We start from the raw sequence: 26187 nt of genomic DNA on the forward strand, positions 1-26187 counted from the left end.
GAGAGTTTGAGGGGGGGGAGAGAGAGAGAGTTTGAGGGGGGGAGAGAGAGAGAGAGTTTGAGGGGGGGGAGAGAGAGAGAGTTTGAGGGGGGGAGAGAGAGAGAGTTTGAGGGGGGGGAGAGAGAGAGAGTTTGAGGGGGGGGAGAGAGAGAGAGTTTGAGGGGGGGGGAGAGAGAGAGAGTTTGAGGGGGGAGAGAGAGAGAGTTTGAGGGGGGGAGAGAGAGAGAGTTTGAGGGGGGGAGAGAGAGAGAGTTTGAGGGGGGGAGAGAGAGAGTTTGAGGGGGGGAGAGAGAGAGAGTTTGAGGGGGGGAGAGAGAGAGAGTTTGAGGGGGAGGGGGGGAGAGAGAGAGAGTTTGAGGGGGAGGGGGGGAGAGAGAGAGAGAGAGTTTGAGGGGGGGGAGAGAGAGAGAGTTTGAGGGGGGTAAAGAGAGAGAGTTTGAGGGGGGTAAGAGAGAGAGTTTGAGGGGGGTAAAGAGAGAGAGTTTGAGGGGGGTAAAGAGAGAGAGTTTGAGGGGGGGAGAGAGAGAGAGTTTGAGGGGGGGAGAGAGAGAGAGTTTGAGGGGGGGAGAGAGAGAGAGTTTGAGGGGGGGAGAGAGAGAGAGTTTGAGGGGGGGAGAGAGAGAGAGTTTGAGGGGGGGAGAGAGAGAGAGAGAGAGAGAGAGAGAGAGAGAGTTTGTGGGGGGGAGAGAGAGTTTGTGGGGGGAGAGAGAGTTTGTGGGGGGAGAGAGAGTTTGTGGGGGGAGAGAGAGTTTGTGGGGGGAGAGAGAGTTTTTGGGAGAGTGGGGGCGATAGTGGGGGGGGGAGAGTGATGGAAGTGGGGGGAGGACAGTGGAAGAAGTGGGGGGGGGAGAGTTGGGGGGGAGAGAGTGGAGGAAGTGGGGGGGGAGAGAGTGGAGGAAGTGGGGGAGGAGAGAGTGGAGGAAGTGGGGGGGGGGAGAGAGTGGAGGAAGTGGGGGGGGGAGAGAGTGGAGGAAGTGGGGGGGGGGGAGAGAGTGGAGGAAGTGGGGGGGGGGAGAGAGTGGAGGAAGTGGGGGGGGAGAGAGTGGAGGAAGTGGGGGGGGGGAGTGGAGGAAGTGGGGGGGGGGAGAGTGGAGGAAGTGGGGGGGGGAGAGAGTGGAGGAAGTGGGGGGGGGGAGAGAGTGGAGGAAGTGGGGGGGGGGGGAGAGAGTGGAGGAAGTGGGGGGGGGAGAGAGTGGAGGAAGTGGGGGGGGGAGAGAGTGGAGGAAGTGGGGGGGGAGAGAGTGGAGGAAGTGGGGGGGGAGAGAGTGGTGGAAGTGGGGGGGGAGAGAGTGGTGGAAGTGGGGGGGGAGAGAGTGGTGGAAGTGGGGGGGGGGAGAGAGTGGTGGAAGTGGGAGGGGGGAGAGTGGTGGAAGTGGGAGGGGGGGAGAGTGGAGGAAGTGGGGGGGGGGGGGAGAGTGGAGGAAGTGGGGGGGGGGGGAGAGTGGAGGAAGTGGGGGGGGGGAGAGTGGAGGAAGTGGGGGGGGGGGGAGAGTGGAGGAAGTGGGGGGGGGGAGAGTGGAGGAAGTGGGGGGGGGGAGTGGAGGAAGTGGGGGGGAGTGGAGGAAGTGGGGGGAGATTGGAGGAAGTGGGGGGAGATTGGAGGAAGTGGGGGGAGATTGGAGGAAGTGGGGGGAGAGTGGAGGAAGTGGGGGGAGAGTGGAGGAAGTGGGGGGGAGAGTGGAGGAAGTGGGGGGAGAGTGGAGGAAGTGGGGGGAGAGTGGAGGAAGTGGGGGGGAGAGTGGAGGAAGTGGGGGGAGAGTGGAGGAAGTGGGGGGAGAGTGGAGGAAGTGGGGGGGAGAGTGGAGGAAGTGGGGGGGAGAGTGGAGGAAGTGGGGGGGAGAGTGGAGGAAGTGGGGGGGGGGAGAGTGGAGGAAGTGGGGGGGGGGAGAGTGGAGGAAGTGGGGGGGGGAGAGTGGAGGAAGTGGGGGGGGGAGAGTGGAGGAAGTGGGGGGGGGGAGAGTGGAGGAAGTGGGGGGGGGAGAGTGGAGGAAGTGGGGGGGGGAGAGTGGAGGAAGTGGGGGGGGGAGAGTGGAGGAAGTGGGGGGGGGAGAGTGGAGGAAGTGGGGGAGAGTGGAGGAAGTGGGGGGAGAGTGGAGGAAGTGGGGGGAGAGTGGAGGAAGTGGGGGGAGAGTGGAGGAAGTGGGGGGAGAGTGGAGGAAGTGGGGGGAGAGTGGAGGAAGTGGGGGGAGAGTGGAGGAAGTGGGGGGAGAGTGGAGGAAGTGGGGGGGGAGAGTGGAGGAAGTGGGGGGAGAGTGGAGGAAGTGGGGGGGAGAGTGGAGGAAGTGGGGGGAGAGTGGAGGAAGTGGGGGGGAGAGTGGAGGAAGTGGGGGGAGAGTGGAGGAAGTGGGGGGGAGAGTGGAGGAAGTGGGGGGGAGAGTGGAGGAAGTGGGGGGAGAGTGGAGGAAGTGGGGGGAGAGTGGAGGAAGTGGGGGAGAGTGGAGGAAGTGGGGGGAGAGTGGAGGAAGTGGGGGGAGAGTGGAGGAAGTGGGGGGAGAGTGGAGGAAGTGGGGGGAGAGTGGAGGAAGTGGGGGGAGAGTGGAGGAAGTGGGGGGGAGAGTGGAGGAAGTGGGGGGAGAGTGGAGGAAGTGGGGGGAGAGTGGAGGAAGTGGGGGGAGAGTGGAGGAAGTGGGGGGAGAGTGGAGGAAGTGGGGGGAGAGTGGAGGAAGTGGGGGGAGAGTGGAGGAAGTGGGGGGAGAGTGGAGGAAGTGGGGGGAGAGTGGAGGAAGTGGGGGGAGAGTGGAGGAAGTGGGGGGAGAGTGGAGGAAGTGGGGGAGAGTGGAGGGGAGAGCGGAGGAAGTGGGGGGGGAGAGCGGAGGAAGTGGGGGGGGAGAGCGGAGGAAGTGGGGGGGAGAGCGGAGGAAGTGGGGGGGAGAGCGGAGGAAGTGGAGAGCGGTGAAGTGGTGGGAGAGAGCGGAGGAAGATGGTGGGAGAGAGCGGAGGAAGTGGTGGGAGAGAGCGGAGGAAGTGGGGGGAGAGAGCGGAGGAAGTGGGGGGAGAGAGCGGAGGAAGTGGGGGGAGAGAGCGGAGGAAGTGGGGGGAGAGAGCGGAGGAAGTGGGGGGAGAGAGCGGAGGAGGAAGTGGGGGGAGAGAGCGGAGGAAGTGGGGGGAGAGAGCGGAGGAAGTGGGGGGAGAGAGCGGAGGAAGTGGGGGGAAGAGAGCGGAGGAAGTGGGGGGAGAGAGCGGAGGAAGTGGGGGGAGAGAGCGGTGGAAGTGGGGGGACGAGAGCGGAGGAAGTGGGGGGAGAGAGCGGAGGAAGTGGGGGGAGAGAGCGGAGGAAGTGGGGGGAGAGAGCGGAGGAAGTGGGGGGAGAGAGCGGAGGAAGTGGGGGGAGAGAGCGGAGGAAGTGGGGGGAAGAGAGCGGAGGAAGTGGGGGGAGAGAGCGGAGGAAGTGGGGGGAGAGAGCGGAGGAAGTGGGGGGAGAGAGCGGAGGAAGTGGGGGAGAGAGCGGAGGAAGTGGGGGGAGAGAGCGGAGGAAGTGGGGGGAGAGAGCGGAGGAAGTGGGGGGAGAGAACGGAGGAAGTGGGGGGAGAGAACGGAGGAAGTGGGGGGAGAGAACGGAGGAAGTGGGGGGAGAGAACGGAGGAAGTGGGGGGAGAGAATGGGGAGGCGGGAGAGCGGGGTAGAGGGGTCTATCACAGGGAGAGGGTGGCTGGTGCAGGGAGAGGTACTGGGGGCGGTGAGTGGTTGAACAGCTCTGAGCAAGGGAGCCAGTCTGCCAGCTAGGAATGCAGGAGGGGAGGCGGGGGGGTGGCAGGTGTACAAGCTTGGCACATAATGCATGAATGTAGGTGCCAGTGGGGAGTAACGTACACTGAAGGGAATTGTGGATGCGAACTGAGAGGGGGCGACGGGACGGAGGAAGGAGAAACTGTTAGGTGGAGTGGGCATGTTATCTCAGTTTGAGGCCAGGACAACTACAGTACCAGAGGATGTGTTTTAAGAGAAACCTACATCTGCATAGTGGAGAGAAACTGATGGTAGAGGAAAGGATCCTGGTGGTACAGGTTCTGAAGCAACCACTTAAATTGATGAGCTCAGCTAAACGTTCTGCCACTGGGTTGTCAACTTAGTTCTTGGCGGCAGTTTGATAGTGGCCATTCATCCCGAATGACAGCTGGTAGTTACATTGACATAAAAAGCTGTGAAGTGTTTGCAGCAGCAGAGTTTGTACATGACATGGCTGCTTTTTACAGGTGGCCTGGCCTCTGATGAGGTAGCCAGTGAGAGGACTGGAGTAGGAGGTGCTGCAAGAGTAGATTGGGGCAAGTCCTGCATCTTGATCAGGCACAGGGATATGATGCTTGTGGCAATGAATTGGGAGTGTGAGCAGCATACGGAAGGACTTGGATGTTGTGTACGTTTGATGTGCAAAGAAACCCATTTTAGGAGGAGTGGGAAGTACCTTGGGTAGGACATCTCCATTTCAGGGCAAAGTGAGAGATACTCAAAATCCTGAAGAAGGATGTAATTCAGTTGTCCAGTCCAGGATGATAACACATGCTGAGGGAGGAGGTGCTCCTTTGCAGCCAATTCTTGGAGGTGGTGGAGGGAGGAGGAGGAGGAGATTAGTGTTTAACGTCCCATCGACAACGAGGTCATTAGAGACGGAGCACAAGCTCGGGTTTGGGAAGGATGGGGAAGGAAATCGGCCGTGCCCTTTCAAAGGAACCATCCCGGCATTTGCCTGATGTGATATAGGGAAATCACGGAAAACCTAAATCAGGATGGCCGGACGCGGGATTGAACCGTCGTCCTTCTGAATGCGAGTCCGGTGTGCTAACCACTGCGCCACCTCGCTCGGTGGAGGTGGTGGAAGGATTGGGTGAGTGTGACAATACCGCATGGAAAATCTGCTTGTGGACTAGGTTTGGGAGTATTGGCTGTCCATGAAGGCCTTCAGAATACTGGACAATGAAGTTCCCATCACTGCAGATACGTTGTCCTTGGGCAGCTAGCCTGTATGGGAGAGAATTTTTGGTGTGGGGAAAAATGGCAGCTATTGAAATGCAGATACTGTTGTTAGGGGGTTTATTGTGGACTCATTTCGTGTGTGTGTGTGTGTGTGTGTGTGTGTGTGTGTGTGTTTCCACTAGCTCATCATAGCTCATCAAAGGATTACTCTGAAAGCTAGTAAGTTTTCTTTTTGTGTGTGCCTATTAATAATTCAATGCTTCTGCTTTAAATGGAGTGGTCTCCTTTGATCCAGATGTACCAGGTGATCAAAAAGTTAGTATAAATTTGAAAACTTAATAAACCACGGAATAATGTAGATAGGGAGGTACAAATTAACACACATGCTCGGAATGACATGGGGTTTAACTAGAACAAACAAAAAGTATTGCTAGACGCATAAAAGATCTCTTGCGCCCGTCGTTTGATGATCGTGTGCTCAGTCGCCACTTTCATCATGCTTGGCCTCCCAGTCCCCAGACCTCAGTCCGTGCGATTATTGGCTTTGGGGTTAACTGAAGTGGCAAGTGTATCGTGATTGACCGACATCTCTAGCGATGCTGAAAGACAACATCCGACGCCAATACCTCACCATAACTCCGGACATGCTTTACAGTGCTGTTCACAGCATTATTCCTTGACTACAGCTGTTGTTGAGGAATGATGGTGGACATATTGAGCATTTCCTGTAAAGATCATCATCTTTGCTTTGTCTTAATTTGTTATGCTAATTATTGCTATTCTGATCAGATGAAGCGCCATCTGTCAGAAATTTTTTGAATTTTTTTTTGGTTCTAATAAAACCCCATGCAATTCCAAGCATGTGTGTCAATTTGTACCTCTCTATCTACATTATTCTGTGATTTATTCAGTTTTCAAATTTATACTGACTTTTTGATTACCCGGTATTTACATTCTATAAGAACTTTCCTACAACATTCATACCATCCAGAAGTTTTAGTAAATTTTCCTTGTCATGTAAAGAATAGGTGTGCATTTATTAAATAAAATAAAATAAATGTCTGTCTACTTACAGCAGCCTTCTAAACTTCTATTTGCTAATGTTATATTTACATTAATAAATGGAACTACAACATTTTACACTCACTTCTTTCTTCAATCCTTCTTTTGTGCAGACATCAACAGCAGGGATCTCAATGACACCCGTGTCACTTGTCATAACAGGAGCTTTGTCACAAATTTCTTCAGTTTCTTTCTGCAAGGAAAAAAAAAAAAAAAACTTGCTATTCATTTACTATGCCAAACAAGGAATAATGTAGAAAGTACATTTAAAAAAATGTGGGACTGCTAAAGCTGGACTTATTTACAAGCAAAGCACACATAGGACCAACCAATTCAAAATCAAAGTAAAACAAAGTCTCATTTTTTTCTTTTAGAATTAGAAAAAGTTGTAGCTGACGCAATTTTCTATGTTGGTCCTGAAATTTCTTCACATAATTGATTAGGTTCTAAGATAAATAGAACTGGCAACATAGTTGTTATCCTGGGAAAATAGACCATAATATGGAAATTATCAAGCCATGTATTTCCTGTGAGCATCACCAATCTGGCTCCCAACCCAACATCCTCCACCTTTCTCTCTTCTTAAAATTTATACAGACCATAGTTAAAATACTTAATCCAGGATGGAATAACAACAATATGAATTAAGTTAGATTACTACTTCCAACAAAGGAGAAGAGCTGAGCAGCAGATAGGCACTTTTAAAAGTAGACTAAACTATAGGTGTTTCTGAAGAGGACAGATGCTATGGGTGCAAGTTGTGTGAGTATGAATGTGTGTGTTTTTCTAAATCCGAAGGAGGATTTTGTCTAATAGCTTAGTCTACTTTTGAATGTGACTGACTGCCACTCAATGTCTCCTCTATGTGGCAGGAGGCAGCCTAACCCAGTTCATATTGTTATTAAGAAGTTTTACCTTTTAGCATAAGTTTTAACTTCAAGTTCAGACAGGAATAGTTATTATTTTTTACCACTTGGTACTGAGTCATTTTAATCCTGTACAATCTTAGCATCTATTTCTCCTGCATTCACAACCGAAGCATTTCCTTCACTTTTTTCTTCCTCCTATGAAGAAATAAAACTGTTTAACTTTGCTGGTGATACTGTAATTCTTACAAAGGTGGCAAAGGACTGGAAGATTAGAATGGAATGGATGGTACCTAGAAAAGAGGGTATACAAATGAACACTGAAAGTAAAACACAGGTAATAGAGTTTAATCGAATAAAATCGAGTGATGCTGGAGGAATTATATCACGAAATAAGACACCAAAAGTAGTAAACGAGTTCTATTATCCAGCAAACAACAGAAGTAAAGAGGCTATGAAAGGCAGACTTGAAACAGCAAGAAAAGGTTTTCTGCAAGAGAGTAATTTATTAACATCAGATATAAATTTTAAGAACTCAATTTATTTTCTGAATCCATTTATTTACAGTGCAGCCTTATATGACAGTATATCATGAGTAGTGTGTTCAGAGGTTCTACCGATATGAGTGAATTCCTGGGCCATTGGTACTTTGTGTGTTTCATTCCCAATAATCAGCCACATGGATGGCTCTGTCATTTACTATGATACGGTATGCCACTTAACGTTTTACCTCTTTTTGGGCATATCATTAGATGTTGATGACCTTTTACTGCACCACACTCACAAGAGTGGGTCTCTTTACACCCCCATTTTTTCAGGTTGGTACTGCACTGTGCGAAGCCAATTCTTAAGCAGTTAAGTGCCCTCCAAGTTAGAAACAGTAGGTGATTCCCAGCAGCCAGTTGTTCTTTAGGCTTTATTAGCATCTGAGTAATACAGCTTTGCCATTAATTTTCTCACAGTATTTCAGGAGGCTCATAGACAGGGTTTGTCATTTGCATAAAACTTCCATATAAATGCTGCCTATGATCATCAGGTTGTTTCCTTCTTTCAGACTCAGCTGAAACCTGCCTTCTGATTGTGGGTGGAACTACCACATGCTGACAATGGGGTACATTTGTTCTCAACTGGACTGTGTGCTGTCTCATTAATTGCTACATTGACATATTTGGCATGCGCAATTGTACCATACAGGTGCTGTGTAATCTGCTGGAGGGAAACATAGTGTGAGAACAAATTTCAGGTTCAGCTCTGCATACCGTGCTGGTGAGTTTTCAGATGATATTTCCTTGCACATACTTTTCCAGTAACGTTTTGACACTGCTTCTGAAATGTCAGAGTTCTATCAAGTCGGATACTCTAATAATTCGGTGATTTATCAGGATTCAGCTCCTGACCCACCACATCACTTTCAAGTGCCTGTGTGCATCTGTTTCTAATGTGGAAGGCACACACTTGACTTTTACAGGGATTTGGCTTGAGGAAGATTTTTTCTAAAGTAGACAGCTAAGTCTTCAAGAGTCCAAACCAATTTACCTCTCCCCCTTTCTCAATGATTTTCTTGGTATCACAGACATATATAATGTCTTGTCTAGGCATTCATAGGTTGATCATTTGTATAGACGTTATATGAAATTAGTGACAGGACAGTGCCTTGGGTAGGCCATTATTTGACTTTTCCTACAGCTATTCCTCCCCTGTTGTGGTTTATTAACGAGAATTTCCATTAATTTTGTAATTCAGAAGTCCTTAGTAATGTTATGAAATTTAACAAGCAGCTGTTGGTGGTTGACAGTATGATAGGTAGCCGGGATATACATAAAAGAAACTCCAATTATCTGCTTCCATTCAAAGCTGTCCTCTATGTGTTGGGTGAGATTGATTATTTGGCCAAACATGATTTACCAAGCACAAATCCCAATAGTTCTGGTCCGAGTTTGGTCTCTACAGTGCCACAAATTCAGTTAAAAGAACCATTATTTCAAGTGCCTTGTAGAGATGACACAGAAGTAACACAGGCCTAAAGCTTTGTGGAACTGTAGGTTCTTTCCCTGGTTTTAGCAGGTCTGTCACCTTGACATTCCTCTGGAGTTTCAGAATATGCATGGTAGTCACGTGACTATTCATAAACTTTATAACTCATTTTAGAATTGCATGTCCTAAATCTTTTTTTTTTCCCAGTGTGGATCTCATCCAAGCCAGCAGCTTTTTGCTTCTTTATTTAGTGGATCGTTCTTCTTAACACTAATACAGGGTGATGTGGCAAGGGTGTCTACTCCATTACTAATATCACACTGGATTTTCCCTCTTTCATCACTTTAGATGGTATTTCCCCATTTAACAGAAGGCAGTAAGCTATCCTGAGTTACTCCAGTCAGATCAGGTGCTGGAGTTAAGGATCATTGCAGAGAGCTTTTTACGAAGCGTGCACACTTGCCAGCTGTTTTGTTTCATGTCAAGATTAATTACTTTCAGTCTAATTCTTCTGTAAAATCCTTTCTTTTGCTTTTTCAAAATTAAAGCATATCTTAAAAGAAACAACTTCAGATCCAACAGCCACATTGACTATGCAAGTTGTTGGTCCTTGTTTCATCTATGGTAGCAAGTTTCCCACAATTTTTTTTGTCTAGCCACTCATTCTGTCACTAACAAAGATGTTGTCTGGGTAGTATCCTCTGTGCCTTCTTCTGCTGTTGTAGGATGTAGACTATTTTGCATCACATATTACTTTTAAATCTACTCTCAGCCCACTGTTCTAGTCTCTCACCATTTGTATGTTTCAGAGTACCCCCAGGACGTGCTATGCCAGTTAAAATCACCTATAACAAATGACAAGAAACTCCAAGTAGGAATATCAACAACATAGGATAAGAGAGATTGCCACTTACTGTAAAGAAGACATTTCAAGTTGCAGATAAGCACAACTAAAAGACATTTACATCAAGCTTTTGGCCACAGACTTCATCAGTAAAAGACACACACACACATACACACACACACTATTCAACCACTCACTCAAGGAAGCACGCATGTACACACAAACACACAAGACTGCCAACTCCAGCATCTCAGACTGGAATGCAACTATCACATGGGGTGCAAGCAGCAATCTGGGGAAGGGGGGGGGGGGGGGGCAGGGATACTAGTCTACAGTAGGGAGAGAGACAAATTCTGTCTGGTGGAATGTGCAGGGACTAGACTGCCCACAGGCGCAGTATCAGGAGGCTTTGGGGTGGGGAGGTGGTGGAAAAACAAGCAAAAAAGAAGAGTAGTGGGGAAAGACAGGTGGATGCATTAGCAGAGGGCTGCAAATAAACAAGGTGGTAGATGACAATGGGGAAGACGTGATAGGACAAGTGGAAACTGTTGGGTGGAGGGTGCAGGGATGGTATCTTAACATGGGTTGAGGTCGGGATAAATACGGGAGCAGAGAATGTGTTGTAAGGACAACTCCCATCTGTGAAACTCAGAAAAGCTGGCAGTGGAGGGAATGATCCAGATGGCTCGGGTGGTGGAGCAACCACAGAAATCAAGTGTGTTATGTTCAGGGATTACTTGGATCTTGGTCACAGTTTGGAAGTGGCTATTCATCATGGTGGACAGCTGGTTGGCAGTCATACCAGTAGAAAAAGCTGGGCAATGACTGTAGCAGAGCTAGTACATGACATGGTTGCTTTCACAGGTAGCCCGGCTGCTGATGGGGTAGGATAAACCTGTGACAGGACTGGAATAGGAACTGCTGGGTGGGTGGATTGGGCAGGTTTTGTGCCTCAGTGTTCCACAATGGTATGATCCTTGCGGCAAGGGGTTGAGATAGGGAGTAGGCTGGTATGTTGTAGAGGCTGAGTGTGTTATGCAATACCACTTTAGGAGGAGTGGGAAGTATCTCAGGTAGGATGGCCCTCATTTTGTGGCACAATGATAGGTAATCAAAGCCCTGGTGAAGGATGTGGTTCAGTTGTTCCAGTCTGGGTTGGTAATGGATGATGAAGAGGACACTACTTCATGACTGGTTCTTGGGGGTAGTGGGAGGGGTGGAGGTGTGAGGGGAAATGGGACGGGAAATATGTTTGTGGACTAGGTCTGGGGAATGGTTTCTGTCTGTAAAAGCCTTGGTAAGAACCACAACATACTGAGGAAGGGACTTCTTGCCGCTGCAGATAACGCCGTCCCCGGGTGGACGGGCTGTGTGGGTGGGATTTTTTGTTGTGAAAGGGATGACAGCTGTCAAAATGCAGGTACTGTTGGTGGTTGACAGGTTTAATGTTGAGAGGGGTGCAGATGGAGCCAGCAGAGAGAAGCAGCTCAACATCTGAGAAGATTGCACGCTGGGTTGAGGAGGACCATGTGAAGCGGATAGGAGAGGTGTTGAGGTTGTGAAGGAACGAAGATAGGGTGTCTTGGCCCCGAGTCCAGTTTATGAAGATATCATCGGAGAACCTGAACCTGGATAAGGTTTTGGTGTTTTGGGAGGCTAGGAAGGCCATATGGCCCATAAAAAGGTTGGCATAGGAGGATGCCATGCTGGTGCCCATGGCTGTGTCACAGATTTGTTCGTATACCTTCCCTTCAAGTGAGAAGTAGTTGTGGGTTAGGATACAGTTAGTAAGATGTATGAGAAAAAGAGGTATTGGGTTTGGAGTCTGAAGAATGTTGGGAAATGTAGTGTTCAATAGGGGTGAGACCATGGGCATAAGGGATGTTGGTGCATAGGGAGGTGGCATCAACAGTGACAAGTAGGGATCCAGGAAGTAAGGGGTTGGGGTTGGTGCAGAATCAATGAAGGAAGAACCCAGCCTTAACCTACAGCAACATACTGTCCCTGCACCCTTCATCCAACAGTTTCTATCCCCTCTGTGCTGTCATTTCCTCCCCATTCTCATCTCCCACCCTGTTAATCTGCAGCCCTGCCAGTACATCAACCCATCTTTCCCCATTCCTCTCCTGTTTTGATTCTTTTTCACCCACCTCCCTGCCCCGCAACCTCCTGATGCTGCACCCGTTCTAGGTCTAGCCCTGCATGTTCCACCAGACAGCATTCAACTCTCTCCCCACCCAGACACCACAATGCTTTCTCCTTCCCAAACCCCTCCAGACTGCTGCTTGTATTCCAAGAGACAGTTGCATTCCGGCCCAAGATGCTGGAGTTGGCGCGCGCGCGCGCGCGCGCGCGCGCGCGCGCGCGCGCGCGCGCGCGCGCGCGCGCGCGCGCGCGCGCGCGCGCGCGTGTGTGTGTGTGTGTGTGTGTGTGTGTGTGTGTGTGTGTGTGTGTGTGTGTGTGTGTGTGTGAGAGAGAGAGAGAGAGAGAGAGAGAGAGAGAGAGAGAGAGAGAGAGAGTGAGTTTCCCTTGTTTGATTTTTGTCAAATGGCTTTCTTCCCTCATACAACCCTGTGATGTTTTCCTTTGTTACTCTTCTCTATAGCATTATTCTTCTCAGTGTCCGTTCTCTCTCTCTCTCTCTCTCTCTCTCCTTTCCTGTGTTTAATCATCGTCTACCACAGCGCATCTACTTCCGAGCTACACTGTATCAACGATCGTCCATGCACAACTCAATCTCCGTGACTGTGCAGACTGTTGATGCACCATCTAATGCCCCAGATTCTTTCCTCCTATAGTTATAATTATATTTATTCCATTGTTCCGACTTCACCCCTCATCCTGCATTTTGTTTTCCACACCTGCCCTTGCCAGACGAACTTTTGATACTCGACTTAACCCATCCCCTCTCTCTCCTCTTCGCTTATTGCCCTGCACGAGTGTGCCCGCGAGAATGATTGCGCGCATCACACACACACACACACACACACACACACACACACACACACACACACGACCCATGTTTCTGTATTTTTTAATGTATTTGTGCATATTTTTACGGAATTTCACGTATTTTTGTGTATTTTTTTTACACATCTTTATGCATCTTTTCACTTATCCAGCTCCTCTCACAATCATCAACACCTATTTAGCCCATTTCTGCATCATTCCCATTCCCTTTACACCATTCTTGCCACAATAGACCCTTTCTGCATCTTTCTGCCTCAGTTCAGAAAAGTATCCCTGGCTAAAACCCAGTCACACATCCTGTTTCTCAAAAGCTGTCTAATTCATGGAATTCCTCCAAACAGCCAAACTGCAAAGATTCCTTGAAAAAACACATCTCTGTGGTACTGGCATCCCAGAACCGCCTCTGCTTCTTCCACACGGTACTACTGCACTGCAATCCCTGCTCCGTTCATCACATCTTTCAAACTGAATCCCCTGCTCTCCAGCACATGGAGGAGTATCTCTGACACCACCTCCATAAGTTATCCAGCCTGCTGACATCCTATTGCCGCCTTGGGGCACCACTATCCAACCATTATTGTACCTACAGTGTTTTCCTCGTCCACCCTCACAGCAGCTAAACGTTGCCTAGCTGACCTTTTCAACTTACCACATCCCCCAAAACATTCTACCAACGCTCCATCAAATCCAGTGCCAAAACATACCCCTAACACAGTTATTAACCTTTCCACCAAAATCCTCAGCTCCAGAGAAGTTTCAGTCTTATCCAAAGGCCTGACCTTTAACCTCACACCTAAATTTAACCATGCTGGACTTATGAAAGATACACTCTCCTTCTCCAAATCCCAGAAATGGAAACACTTCGTCGCCAACCCCTGCAACCACAGCCAACCTAATTCCAACACTGAACCCTGCCTCTGCCTGTTCATACCACCATGCAACCATGATTCCCCCCCCCCCCCCCCCTCCCACCTGACCCACTGCTGGTCACTATCCAGGAATTCCTTACCTCCAGCTTAGTCTCACTATACTTCCCCATGTACCTACCTCAGAACACCAACTTTTCAGCAAAAGAAAGAATAGCCGTACACAACCTCAAAATTAATCCTGATCTACTCATCCTATCTGCAGACAAACTTTCCACCACTGTTGTTATGAATTTCAGTGACTATCTGGCAGAAGGCCTCCGCCAATTATCTGATTCCTACACCTATAAACTCTGCCAGAGTGATCCCATCCCAGCAGTCCAACACAAACTCCAATCCCTGATTAAAGCTTTAGGCCCTTCCCAGAACATCTCCCCTGAATCTGTTTCCCTCCTCCCCCCTACGACAACCTGCACACCCACCTTCTACATGTTCTCCAAAATACATAAACACAAGAACTCTGGACACCCCCATTGTGATTGGCTATTCTGTCCCAACTGAAAGAACATCAGCCCTCATTGACCAACACCTCCAACCAACTGCCCGTAATCTAGCCTCCCACAACAAAGACACCAACCACTTCCTTCACCGACTCTCCACATCCCCAACCCATTACCTCCTGAATCCCTACTTGTCACTGTTGACGCCACCTCCCTAACACCAAAATCCCTCATGCCTATGATCTTACTGCTATTGAACACCTCCATAACACCAAAATCCCTCACGCCTATGGTCTTACTGCTATTGAACACTACCTTTCCCAATGTCCTTCAGACTCCAAGCCCACTACCGCAGTCCTCATATACCTTACTCATTTGAAGGGAAGGTGTATAAAGAAATCTGCAGCACAGCCGTGGGATCCTGCTCCCGCATGGCACTATCCTAGGCCAACTCTTTTTATGGGCCATCTAGAGGCCTTTCTAGCCTCCCAAATACCAAACCTTGTCTAGTTCAGTTTCATTAATGATATCTTCATGATCTGGACTCAGCACCAAGACACCCTACCTTCATTTCCTAACAATTCAAGACCTTCTCTCCCACCCACTTCACATGGTCCTCCTAAACCCAGCATGCCACTTCCTAGATGTTGACCACCTCCTCTCTGATGGCTCCATCCACATCTCTGCACACATTAAACACACCATTTTGACAGCTGTTATCCCTTTCACACAAAAAATTCCCTTCCATACAGCCCGGCCACCCGGGGAACAGCGTTATCTTCAGTGACAAGAAATCCCTTGCTCAGTATGCTGATGGTCTCACCAAGGCCTTTACAGGTAGGCACTATTCCCCAGACCCAGTCCGCAAGCAGATCTCCTGTGCCATTTCCCCTAACACCCCCGATCCTCCCACCAACCCCAAGAACCAGACAAAACACAATGTCCCCTTATCACCCAGTACCACCCCAGACTGGAATAACTGAACCATATTCTTCACCATGGCTTTGATTACATGTCATCATGCCCAGAAATGAGGGTCATCCTACCAGAGATACTACCTCCTCCTAAATTGGTATTACGTCACCCACCCAACCTCCACAATATCCTAGTCCACCCCTGTGCCACTCCCAATCCCAACCCCTTGCCACAAGGATTATACTGCTGTGGAACACCCAGGTGCAAAACCTGCCTAACCCACCCACTCAGTATTTCCTGTTTCAGTCGTCACAGGTTTATCCTACCCTATCAGCAACTGGGCTACCTGTGAAAGCAGCCATGTCATGTACCAGCTCTGCTGCAATCACAGCACAACTTTTTATATTGGTATGACTACCAGCCAGTTGTCCACCATGATGTACAGCCTCTGCCAAACTGTGGCCACGATCAAAGTAGACCACCTGTGGCACAACATGCAGCTAAACTTAACACACTTTATTTCAATGGCTGCTTCACTACCCAACTCATCTGGATCCTTCCCTCAGCCACCAGCTTTTCCTAACTGTGCAGATGGAAATTATCCTTAAAACATGTTCTCCACTCCATAATTATCCCGACCTCAATCTATGGAACATACTGTCCCCACACCCTCCACTCAACAGTTTCCACTCCATTCTCATCTCCCACCCTGTTTATTTGCAGCCCTCTGCTAATGCATCCACCCACCTTTCCCCCACTCCTCTCCTTTTTTGCTCCTTTTCCCCCCCACCTCCCTGCTCCACAACCTTGTGATGCTGCGTCTATTGGCAGTCTAGCCCCTGTACACTCCATCGGACAGCATCTGTCTCTTTCCCCACCCGTACACTACCATCCCTTCCCCTTCCCCGGCCCCTCCCCTCCAGACCGCTCCTTGCAGCCCACGTGATAGTTGCATTCCGGCCCTAGATGCTGGAGTTGACTCGTGTGGTTGAGGTGCGCTTGCTTTTGTATCTGAATGGTGTGTCTCTCTCTTATTGATGAAGGTTGTGTGCCAAAAACTTTTTGTAAGCAGCTGAAGATGCCAGAGACTGCAGTTTTTGTGTGTGTGTGTGGGGGGGGGGGGGGGGGGGGCAGCGGCACATGTATTGCAAAGGCCTTGTTGGCCAAAACTTATTTTGCAACAGTCTTTTCATTATGCGTATCTGTGACTCGGCATCTCCGCTACATGGAGATGATATGATAAATAATATTGATACAATATATAAAGAATATGATAAGTTAAAGGCATATAAACTACTAGGAAGAATACTCAATACCAAGTTACAGAGCTCTGAAACCTTCAATTTTTCATCAAGACACTTCTCCTCTGAATCGAACAAGAAATACATCACAGCACCTATCTCCCATCATGAAAATTCCTCTGCTACATGTGACACTGTGGATCTGCAGATGACTTTAGATTTCGTTTTAAAGGGTTGTGCTTATATGGGTCTCCTATTAATGGGATCACAAGTTAGTAGAGCACAAGTTGCAGTGAACAGTGTTCACATGTTTTTAAGAATAAGGGGGAGAGTATTTTGCTTATGACTTAATCTTGGGTATTTTTACATTTCATCACATGAAAAATAGAATTTACAACTGAGTTTTGCATGAATATGAACATTTATGTAAAAGTTACTTTATGTTACCTTGACAGAATCTGTTTTCTTCAATTCTTCTCTCATCTCTTGCCTTTCCTCCTTTATTTTGCGCTCTTCTTCTCTAATTACTTCTATCTTCATTTTGTTGTCTATCTTGCCTTCACGTTCACCAATTGCTGCTTCAGTTTGTGTTACCTGCACAGAAATTATTCACAAAAATAGAAAGATTCTTATTAATTTGCGAGAAATTCTGTTGGAAGAGATAGCTCACCAAAGTATCTGGCAAAGATGATATTGTCGCCTTTAGCTGATCACTTGTGGGTATTGTATCAGGCAACAGAAGAGCACGGGACAGCAACAATAGCGATGGAGGTACTTTCTTGTTCAGGCTCAAATCCAACCACTGAGCTAACTGTAATTTCATGCGCTCTTCTGACATACCATATGCTCTCATTCCACGGGCACGGCAAGCTTGTTGTAGTTCTGCAAGACTCAAGGAGTCTATTCCCTCTTTTTGAATAACCTGCAAATCCATATAGATGATAGCACACAATTTACATTCTGTTACACTTATTAACTCAAAACAGAGTCACTTCTACCTTGTCATCAGCTGCCAAACTTCGGAGTCTCATTCTGAGCTGAAACCTAAGAAAATTGTTGGTTCCTATTGGCTGTATCTCAAGTACTCTACACAGAGCAGTCAGCTGAGCCCTTGACAACGAGTCTAATGTTATTTCATCCTCAAAGAGCTTTGAAAATTTCATTATTTCCTCATTTGTGGCCTGTTCACCAGATGTCCGGACCTAATAATACATAAGAAATAAAAGGATATACAAAACACTGTGAGAGAACACTAATTGTAAAATACAAGAAAATATGTAAATAACAACACAGGATTTGTCACGCATCTTGGAAGTGGAATTTATAAACACTGGATGGTATAATTAAACTGACAGTGTTCTGAGTGCTTCAGTGTGAGCTGCATGCATCGCAGGATGCTGAAACAACATAGTTATGTTCATTAATTGGTGCGCTCGCAGAGTATGCTGAAAAAAATAATAGTTCTGCTTTCTACAACAAGGTGAAAAATGGCGCAGCAGGAAGTCAGAATGTGGTGTGAGTGCAGGAGAAGGGGAGGGACGATCAACCACACAACAACCGTGGTTCTGGCATGTGTATTAGGACATGGTCGCAAGTTACAATATGTGTGAATCAGGGTGTCCCTAGACAGCAACATGCTGCATCTGTAACACAGCATAGTCAACAGTTGTTAGCAGCATATCCTGTGTAATCATAGTCACATGGTGCAGCAATATGTTGTCATACGGTATGCTTTACATCAAAAATCCATGACAAACATGATCTTTCAGATATATGCATAACCAGAAGTCACATGGCTTTAGGACGGGGAGGATCTGGTAGGCCAAACATCTTTAAACTGCCTAGAGATGATGCGGTTGTTACCAAGGGTTTCTCTAAGAAAATCTTTCACCTGGCATGCAGCATGTGGTGTTGCACCATCTTGCATGAAAATAGTGGTGTGAAAAGAGATGTGTTCTTGCAAGATGGAATCGTATGTTACACAAAGAGGTCCCTGTACCATGCAGATGTGACTGTACATATAACAGGTCTGCTAGGAGTTATCTCTTCAGAGAAAAACAGACTGAGAATTAATGAAGGAGCACATACGCTGAATGCTGTGGATATTTCTGCACAACATGTGGTGGAGTAGAACCCCATATGTGACCATCCCGTGCTTCCATGGCATTGTGCAGAGTAAAATGTGCCTCATCTGTCCAAGGAATATTCCCTGGCAACATGTCATCTGTTTTCATGCAAGCAAAAAAATTAAAGGTAAAGTCACAGGATTGTATAGCCTATCTTGGGGCTTCATCTGGTGCACGTTCTGAATCTTGTAGGAATTAATCTTTTGAACTGTTTACCAGGGTGAGACAATTCCCTTGACACAGCTTGAGCACTGCACAATTTGAGGCATGTGCTTCACAGTTGGCTCTAGCAACAGCAACTTCAACTTCATGGGAATGAGCCACCTACCTCTCCTTGCTGCACCAACTAGTTCACCTGTTTCTTCAAATTTCTTGATCATATCTTCAGCCCATTTATTGACTTGGGGCCTCTTCACAGCTGTTTCTGTCAGCGATATTCCCGCAATGCAGTGCTGCCACTGCTGCAGTTCTGATAAAATAACTACCAGCAGTGCATGGCCTTTCTTCTCAATAGTCACCGTGTTTTGCACAGAAAACTTCAACCTTCTTAACTATTTACACCAACAGCTACTTCACAAAAGAAGTCAGCTTGAATCTACAAGCGACAAACAGCATACTGACATCAAAACAGGAAACATTTCACATTCTGACTGCTTACAGCGCCATATTTTCACCTGGTGGTAAAAAGTGGAACTATTATTTTTTCGAACCTACCCCATAACAATACCGATTAAGGAACATATCAACGATGTTTCAGCATCCTGCAATGTTTAGCACCCTGAGATGTATACTGCCTGCACTGCACCACTCAGAACACACTTAGTTTACTTATAACCACCTGGTATATTGATCAGTTAACCACCATGCAAAAGATGTTGGGAACTGCAGTCAAAATATAATTTGAATAAGATCTGACTCAGTCTCTAGGACACAAATAGGCAAACTATATCTTACATAAAACTACGTGTGTGTGTGTGTGTGTGTGTGTGTGTGTGTGTGTGTGTGTGTGTGTGTGTGTTTTCTCTATCCAACAGGGAGGCAACTCTCTTTCATTAAAATATTTCTCCTTACATTTTCAGGTCAAAATTCCAAATTTTCCTGAATCTTTTTTTAGTATGTGGGAGACATTATACTTCATTAGTTTCCATGGCTGTAACAAATATTTTCAATTGCCCCATCATTTATTAGTGATTATTCAACCTTCAGTTAGGACTGAAAATAAGATGTATGCAAAACTGATGATTTTGTTGTTCAACAAAGACTGTTCACTCATAATACTTGCAACACACTTACTGCAGATAAATTTAAAATGTTTTATTTATAAACTTTTTGCATTGATGAAACTCCTACTAGATATACACACAGCATTATTTTATCATTCAGGGTTATTAAACATAGTTTAAAGCCACAACAGAAGAATACACATCATTACTCAGAAATAGGGACTAATAATACTTTATATACTGCTATATGTCTATAAATTAAGAGCACTTGCCACCCACAGAAATTCAGTCATTAGTGTCGTCCATCATCGTTCCATGCCACTGTTTGATATTCTGTAATGTAAGAGAAATTTTTGCAGGAACATGCTTCGAACTGTTGTTGCTGGAATGCAATCCCAGTAGACTTTGATAAAAATGGCTTATGTTTTAAACTGGACAGTCTTCACATCATGGGTACCATTAATGTGAAGACACTGCTAAAGTTGGTCAAGTACTACTTTGGAATGAAATTAGTAAAAGAAAAGGCCAAAGCACAACTATGCAACATGGACCTACAAAACATGTGTTCAAATATGGCTTCATGTTATGTTGACTTCATAGCTGTGAGACAAATTGTAATGTGCATGTTACACTCTGTCACAGTTATGCAGTGGTAAACTGACTTGAAGATCAAGAAACTATAAACAATAATGAAGATTTCCAAGATTGGCAAATGTGCCAGACACAGCCATTATCAAGCAACAAATATTACAACATTTCAATACATTTCTTCAATTTTCATTGGGTGAAATCACAATCAATTATTTCTGAAGCAAACTCTCAGAGTGATTTATAACAAATTTCTCAGAATGCACAGAGTATTTAAAGATTTCATGAGATTTCCCTTACTTTCTCTCCAAATTAAATGTCTTTGAGAACTCCAAATTTCTCAGGTTTACCAGACAAGGCGCCTCCCTGATGAAGCGTAACATATCATTCCATAAAAGTGATACATTAGTACCTGTATCTGCTAACAACAAATGCTGATCATCTGCCCAAAAAATTTTGTCATTCGGGTAATAAATGTGAATACACAGTGTGCGAGAATTTCTTTATATGTGCACGAGATCAAGAGGCTGGATGCCGCTTTCCTATAAGAAGGAATGATTGACAGCTGGTAACCACCAGATGACATTTGCTGGGTCAGAGGTTGCTCCATGGTGGCGGGTCCCTTCTTGGAGACATGCAGCACTCCATGGAACCCTGAAACTTGTGACAATAAAAGAATGGTGTCATGAGGACAACGAAAGATTATTTCTGTATCTATTACATTATGTGGAAAGGCAGTTCAATTAATGTACCAATATTAAAATTAATTGACAGAAATGTATTAAAGAATCTGTTTCTGCTGTAATATTCAGTTAACATGTTATTTTTCATGAAGTAGCTATATCTCTTGCTTTGCAGATTCCAGAGATAGTTTGGACTTATGTTTTCAGCCTCAAGGTTTCAGTCCACACAGATGAAGTCAACGGCAGGAATAAGCACAATACGTAATAACGGCAAAGCAAGAGGGGATATCAGGTGAACATATTATGCTTCCTGTATCCTTTCAGCTCTGACTCTTAACTACAAAGTTAACAGGTAGTTACACAGGTAATACTTCAGCTGATTGCTAGGAAGAGCTTGTTACATCACACTAACCAATAGAATAGTAAAGGCAAAATGTATCTACAGAATTTTAAAAGTGTGTAAAATTATTGCTAAATGAGCAAATATCTAAGTATCTTTACTATTATGTTATTTATCTGCACATTCTGTTGATCAGAATTGTGACCTCTCATTATGATGTAGAAAGACTCAATTTTAAAATTACAGTACGCTATCTCAGAGGAAAATACTACAAAATACGGACTGCTTACATGATTTCTTAAGTTATGTTGCAAATCCACTACGCATTTGGAGAAAACAGCTGTGTTTTCATATCCCACCATAAACACAACGTCCGAAATTGCAATACATTCGGAAGAAATAGCGAAATATTTATGACAACCAAGATTACAAATTTCACTGCTGCTTGTATACAGAAATACACTTTCCCTTTTCTTGCTTCCCATTGTTTAGGTGGAGCTGTTGTTCCAGATAATGATACTAGTTTAGATGATTAAAAATAGTGATACCAGTGATGGTGATTAACAATGATGAGACCACAGAAGACTTTGGTAGTAAGTAGTAAGAAAGTGAAAATAAAAATTTAACGCAAGCCTTTTTTTGTTTATTTTATTTCTCTTTGTACTGCCAAAATGAAGACAATCAACAAATGTTGTATACTTAGAATAGGTACAATTTTCACTTTTTTAAGCAGCTACTTTATATCAATGAAACAGTTTGATTAGTTTAGAAAATGATACAATAAAATTTTCTTAAAGAGCCTCTTTAGAAAGGATGGGCCATCTTATGCTCGGGTAAATTTGGTAATATACAAATTTCTCTACAAGAATACTGTGAAATACACAATCAAATGCTTTTGACAGGTCACAGAAAATATAGGTTGGAATGTTTTGTTAAGTAAATTTTGTATAATCTGATAAGTGAACTGAAAAATAACACAATTACTAACACACCCTTTTGGAATCCAAACTAAGACTGACCAAGTATCCCTTTGAGAGAGGTGTGTTATCTTTCATGCATACTTAATCTTTTCCAGTATCAAGGAGGAGGTAAGCAGTGAGACTTGGTCAGTAATTATTAACCCTTCTAGTAAAACGTGTCGACAATTGCATATTTCAGTCTGTCTATAAGTATCTTAGGTGATAGTTGTGTACTGCATATGTTACTGAAATCATTGTATATGTGTGGAGAACATGACTGTAGCATTTACCTGAGATATTACAAACTCCATAAAAGTCTTTGGTATTGAGGGAACAAGTTACCTTCTTAACCGCTTTTTCAGAGCAGCAGACTGTATTTGTGATTAACCTGCATGTATGTGGCAAGGCAGAAACCCCTGTTATTACTGGAGTCATAGGGGTACTTGTTTTTAGTCAGTCAACTTAGACTGACATTTTAAAAGAAATTAGAACAGCAAAGAACAATAATACATGCAATAGTTTCCAGAAAAGTAGCAGTGGCTTGTCTCATCAGAACATTAGGGGGCTGAAAACCAAGATAGATGAGCTTTTGGCATGTCTTAGAGAACATGCTAAATCCTGAAAAGATGATGTTCTGTGCCTCTCTGAACGTCACATAACCATACAAATAGTGAAGTTAAATATCAGGGATTATAAGTTAGCATCATTTTTGTGTACAGTTGACATGGAAAAAGGAGGTTTAACATATGTAAAAGTTGGCTACAAAATAAAAAATTCTGAAACAAGCAATTTTTGTTGAGATCAGAACCTACAACCACGTGCTTTTGAACTTTAACTGTAGAATACTTCTCTTTTAATTTGAACAGTCTATAGATCCGTAACAGGAAACTATCAAATACTTATAAGAAATCTAGAGTCATTATTGAGATATCTGATGGATGAGAAGAAACATTTAGTAGTTTTTGGGGATTTCAATGGAGATTTCTTAAAAAAACTCTAATAGAAAGAATGAACTGGAAACATTATTAGACTGACAGAATATCATTTCAGTACTGAAATTCCCCAACTTCAGACAAATAGCAGGAACCAGACTGATAAGTTTTTGTAGACAATGCTCAGGCTGAAACAATTAATGTACCCAACTGTTAATGGTCAATTTACCATGGTGCACAATTAATGAAATAAACAATGTGCCACCTTACAGCTCTGAGGCTTATTAATGATTACATGATATAATTCTTTAAGAATCAGAAGAGATGGAATGAGGTAAGGTGTTTGCTTTAAATGCCAAATTTATGTGTATGCCACTTCATAACTTGCATGTGCAGTTTCTGCTTGATTCAGGGATTAGAGACCATGCAGCCTGCTAGTATGACAGCAGTTGTCTGTGCAGCCTGCCAGCTGCACCCCATGTTATAACTAATGACTATATAGGCTGGAGCGCACGCTATGCTGACCACTTGTGTGTTGTCTGTGGTATGTATTTTGTCTCTCATGTGTTTAAACTCTTTTGCGTAATAAAGTTACAGTGTTCTTGGGCTAGAACACTTTGGCGATGAGTACAGTATTCGACTCCGCATGTTGCACTTCAGTCATTGGTTCTTTGTGTTTAATTTCCACGGGGGCAGTGCTTCAATCTTTTCTTGAGCAACAACAGGCACTGACAACTGCTATTTCCAATTTAACTACTAAATTGGCACAATGTACGGCCCCACCAATGTCATATCCACTGCTGTTCCTTGCACATGACGATGCACACACAAAATGCCTGCGACATTTCCAGGCATTTGGAGTAACAGCTGTAAACTTGTGCAAGGCTCTTTTTTAGTCATGAATCACCCCTCATGTGTATCAGTTTTAGTGTCAACTCACCCCTGTACAAGAACCTTAAAAGTCTTTCCTTTTTAAACATACTCATGTTATTGCTTGTCATGTAGGGTTTTACCATTGCCAAGAGCTGCCAAAACAGTCATACAGGGCATGGGCAGCAGGATTGTATGGACTTAGGTCATTGTCATAATTTTGTGACAAATGTTCATAAGGAATCCTATGCAGATCAGATGGTTTGTGATGCAATCACTTCCTGACAGGGAAGAGAAAGCACCACAGTGTGAAAATAATTAGTTCCTCTCACCCCTCCCATCCCTCAATCAAAACGTAAGGGAACAGAGAAGTTATTTCAGCAGCCCATCACACATTTCAGTGTCATGTAGGTCATTGTTGTTCACATCACAACAGCAACAGCATCGTGCTCCACTGCCCTCATGCCCATACTGTTTCACCCAGCACAAACAGACCACAAGCCACAAGCACTGGCCAATATGTAACAGGTGCCAATGAAAAGGGACATATTTATGTGTGTAACTCTCTTCTGAACCTGAGTCAGGATGAAATGAACATGGATGTGTACAGTATGTCAGCAATGATGGTGTCTCCAAGCAAGTTACACACTTAAGTGCCTATGCTTAACAAACCACAGAGAATGCAGGTGGACACAGGTGTAACAGCAATATTGGTGAATTCTCAAAGTTACATAGATTTGGGTTGTCTCCCCCGGGCTCCGGTGTCACAGACACAGGCAAGTTTTAACAGACAACAGATTCCCATTCTTGGATAGTTTTCTGCACCTGTGACTTACAATGCTATGGTTCATTCATTAACATTCCTAGTTGTGGACAATGCGTACTCTGAAAATCTGTTTGGTTTGGATGCTTTTAAACTTTTTGGATTCTCCATTAATGACAAAGTGCATTTTGTTCCTGATCAAGTTCCATATCAACAGTTAGATGCTATCTGTGCTGAATTTTCCTGTTTATTTTCCCCAGGATTGGGTTCTGCAACAGAATTTCAGGCTCAATTACAACAAAACAGTCTGCCCATTCCCATTTTTCTGGACCCACCCAGTACCACTAACTTTACAGCATCAAGTAAAGGTAGAATTTTCGTCTTCAATCTCTTGATGTTATTTGACATATTCCTTCCCAAGAAGATTCAACACCACTGGTGATAGTACAAAAACATACAGGTAAATTATGCCTCTTTGGTGATTTTAAAAATCAATTAACACACAGTCATTATACCTATTCATTACCACACCATGATGAGCTGTGAGCCAAATTAGTTGGAGGGGGGGGCATTATTTTTCAAAAATAGAGTTAGCAGATGCATGTTTACAGCTGCAGCTAGGTGAGGAATCTCAAAGCCTTCTAGTTATTAATACATCACCTGGGGTTTATCAACACCAGCATTTGCCTTTTGGTGTTGCAAGTGCAGCAGCTATTTTTCAACGCTTTTTAGTGCAACTTATTGCATCAGTTCCACACTGCATCAACTGCTTAGATGACATGGTAGTGTATGGGCCCTCTACTGAGGAACATACGCAGAACTTTTGTACTCTACTGTCTGTTTTACAGTCTGCAGAGTAAAAGTGCAGTTTGGACAAGACACAGTTTTTTCAACCATCTACTATTTTTTTGGCTTTTGAAGTGTCACAAGCTGGCACTGAACCATTGCACCAACATATTGATGCTATTGCCGAATTTCCTGAAATTCTTGCGATTTGACAACAGAAACAAAAGAGGACAGAGAATTGAAGAAACCAAGGACAAGCTACAAGCCATCAGGGTAGTGTTTGACAAATTTCAATCTAACTTTTGCAAGAACTTCTATCTTTATGAATACGTGACTACTGATGAACAATTAGCAATGTACCAAGGAAACTGCCCTTTTAGGGTTTATATGAAGAGTAAGCTTGGCAAGTATGGTATTAAAATTTGGGTTTGTGCTGATGTGAAGACATCTTACTTACTACGGATCCAAATTTACACAGGAATGGTGGACAATACTCGGGAAGTGAATCAAGGACAGAGTTGTTTTGGATCTGATGGAACCATTTCTGAATAACGGTCATAGTGTAACAACTGTTAATTTTTTCACCAGTTTTCCATTGGCTGCTGAACTACTAAAATGAAACAAGAAATTGGTTGGTACCTTGCATTCCAATAAAAAAGAGATTACGAAGGAATTCTTGCCGAACAGAAAGAGAGATGTTCACTCTTCAGTGTTTGGTTTCACAAATGACTTGACCCTAGTTTCCTATTTTCCAAAGAAGGGAAAGGC

The 26187-nt window shown here is 44.9% G+C and overlaps 1 protein-coding gene across 1 annotated transcript in view; it reads right to left on the minus strand.

The window, feature by feature from the left end:
• Positions 1–26187, minus strand: part of LOC126413449 (mitochondrial proton/calcium exchanger protein) — a 113140-nt gene that overhangs the window by 30163 nt on the left and 56790 nt on the right. The window contains exons 5-8 of the mRNA XM_050083265.1: positions 17148–17351; positions 16820–17071; positions 16597–16743; positions 6059–6166 (exon numbers count right to left, since the gene is read on the minus strand). Coding sequence (XP_049939222.1) covers positions 6059–6166; positions 16597–16743; positions 16820–17071; positions 17148–17351 — 711 coding nt within the window. The remainder of the gene's footprint in view (positions 1–6058; positions 6167–16596; positions 16744–16819; positions 17072–17147; positions 17352–26187) is intronic.

The sequence above is a fragment of the Schistocerca serialis genome, chromosome 1 (assembly GCF_023864345.2).
Source record: "Schistocerca serialis cubense isolate TAMUIC-IGC-003099 chromosome 1, iqSchSeri2.2, whole genome shotgun sequence".
NCBI lineage: Eukaryota > Metazoa > Arthropoda > Insecta > Orthoptera > Acrididae > Schistocerca > Schistocerca serialis.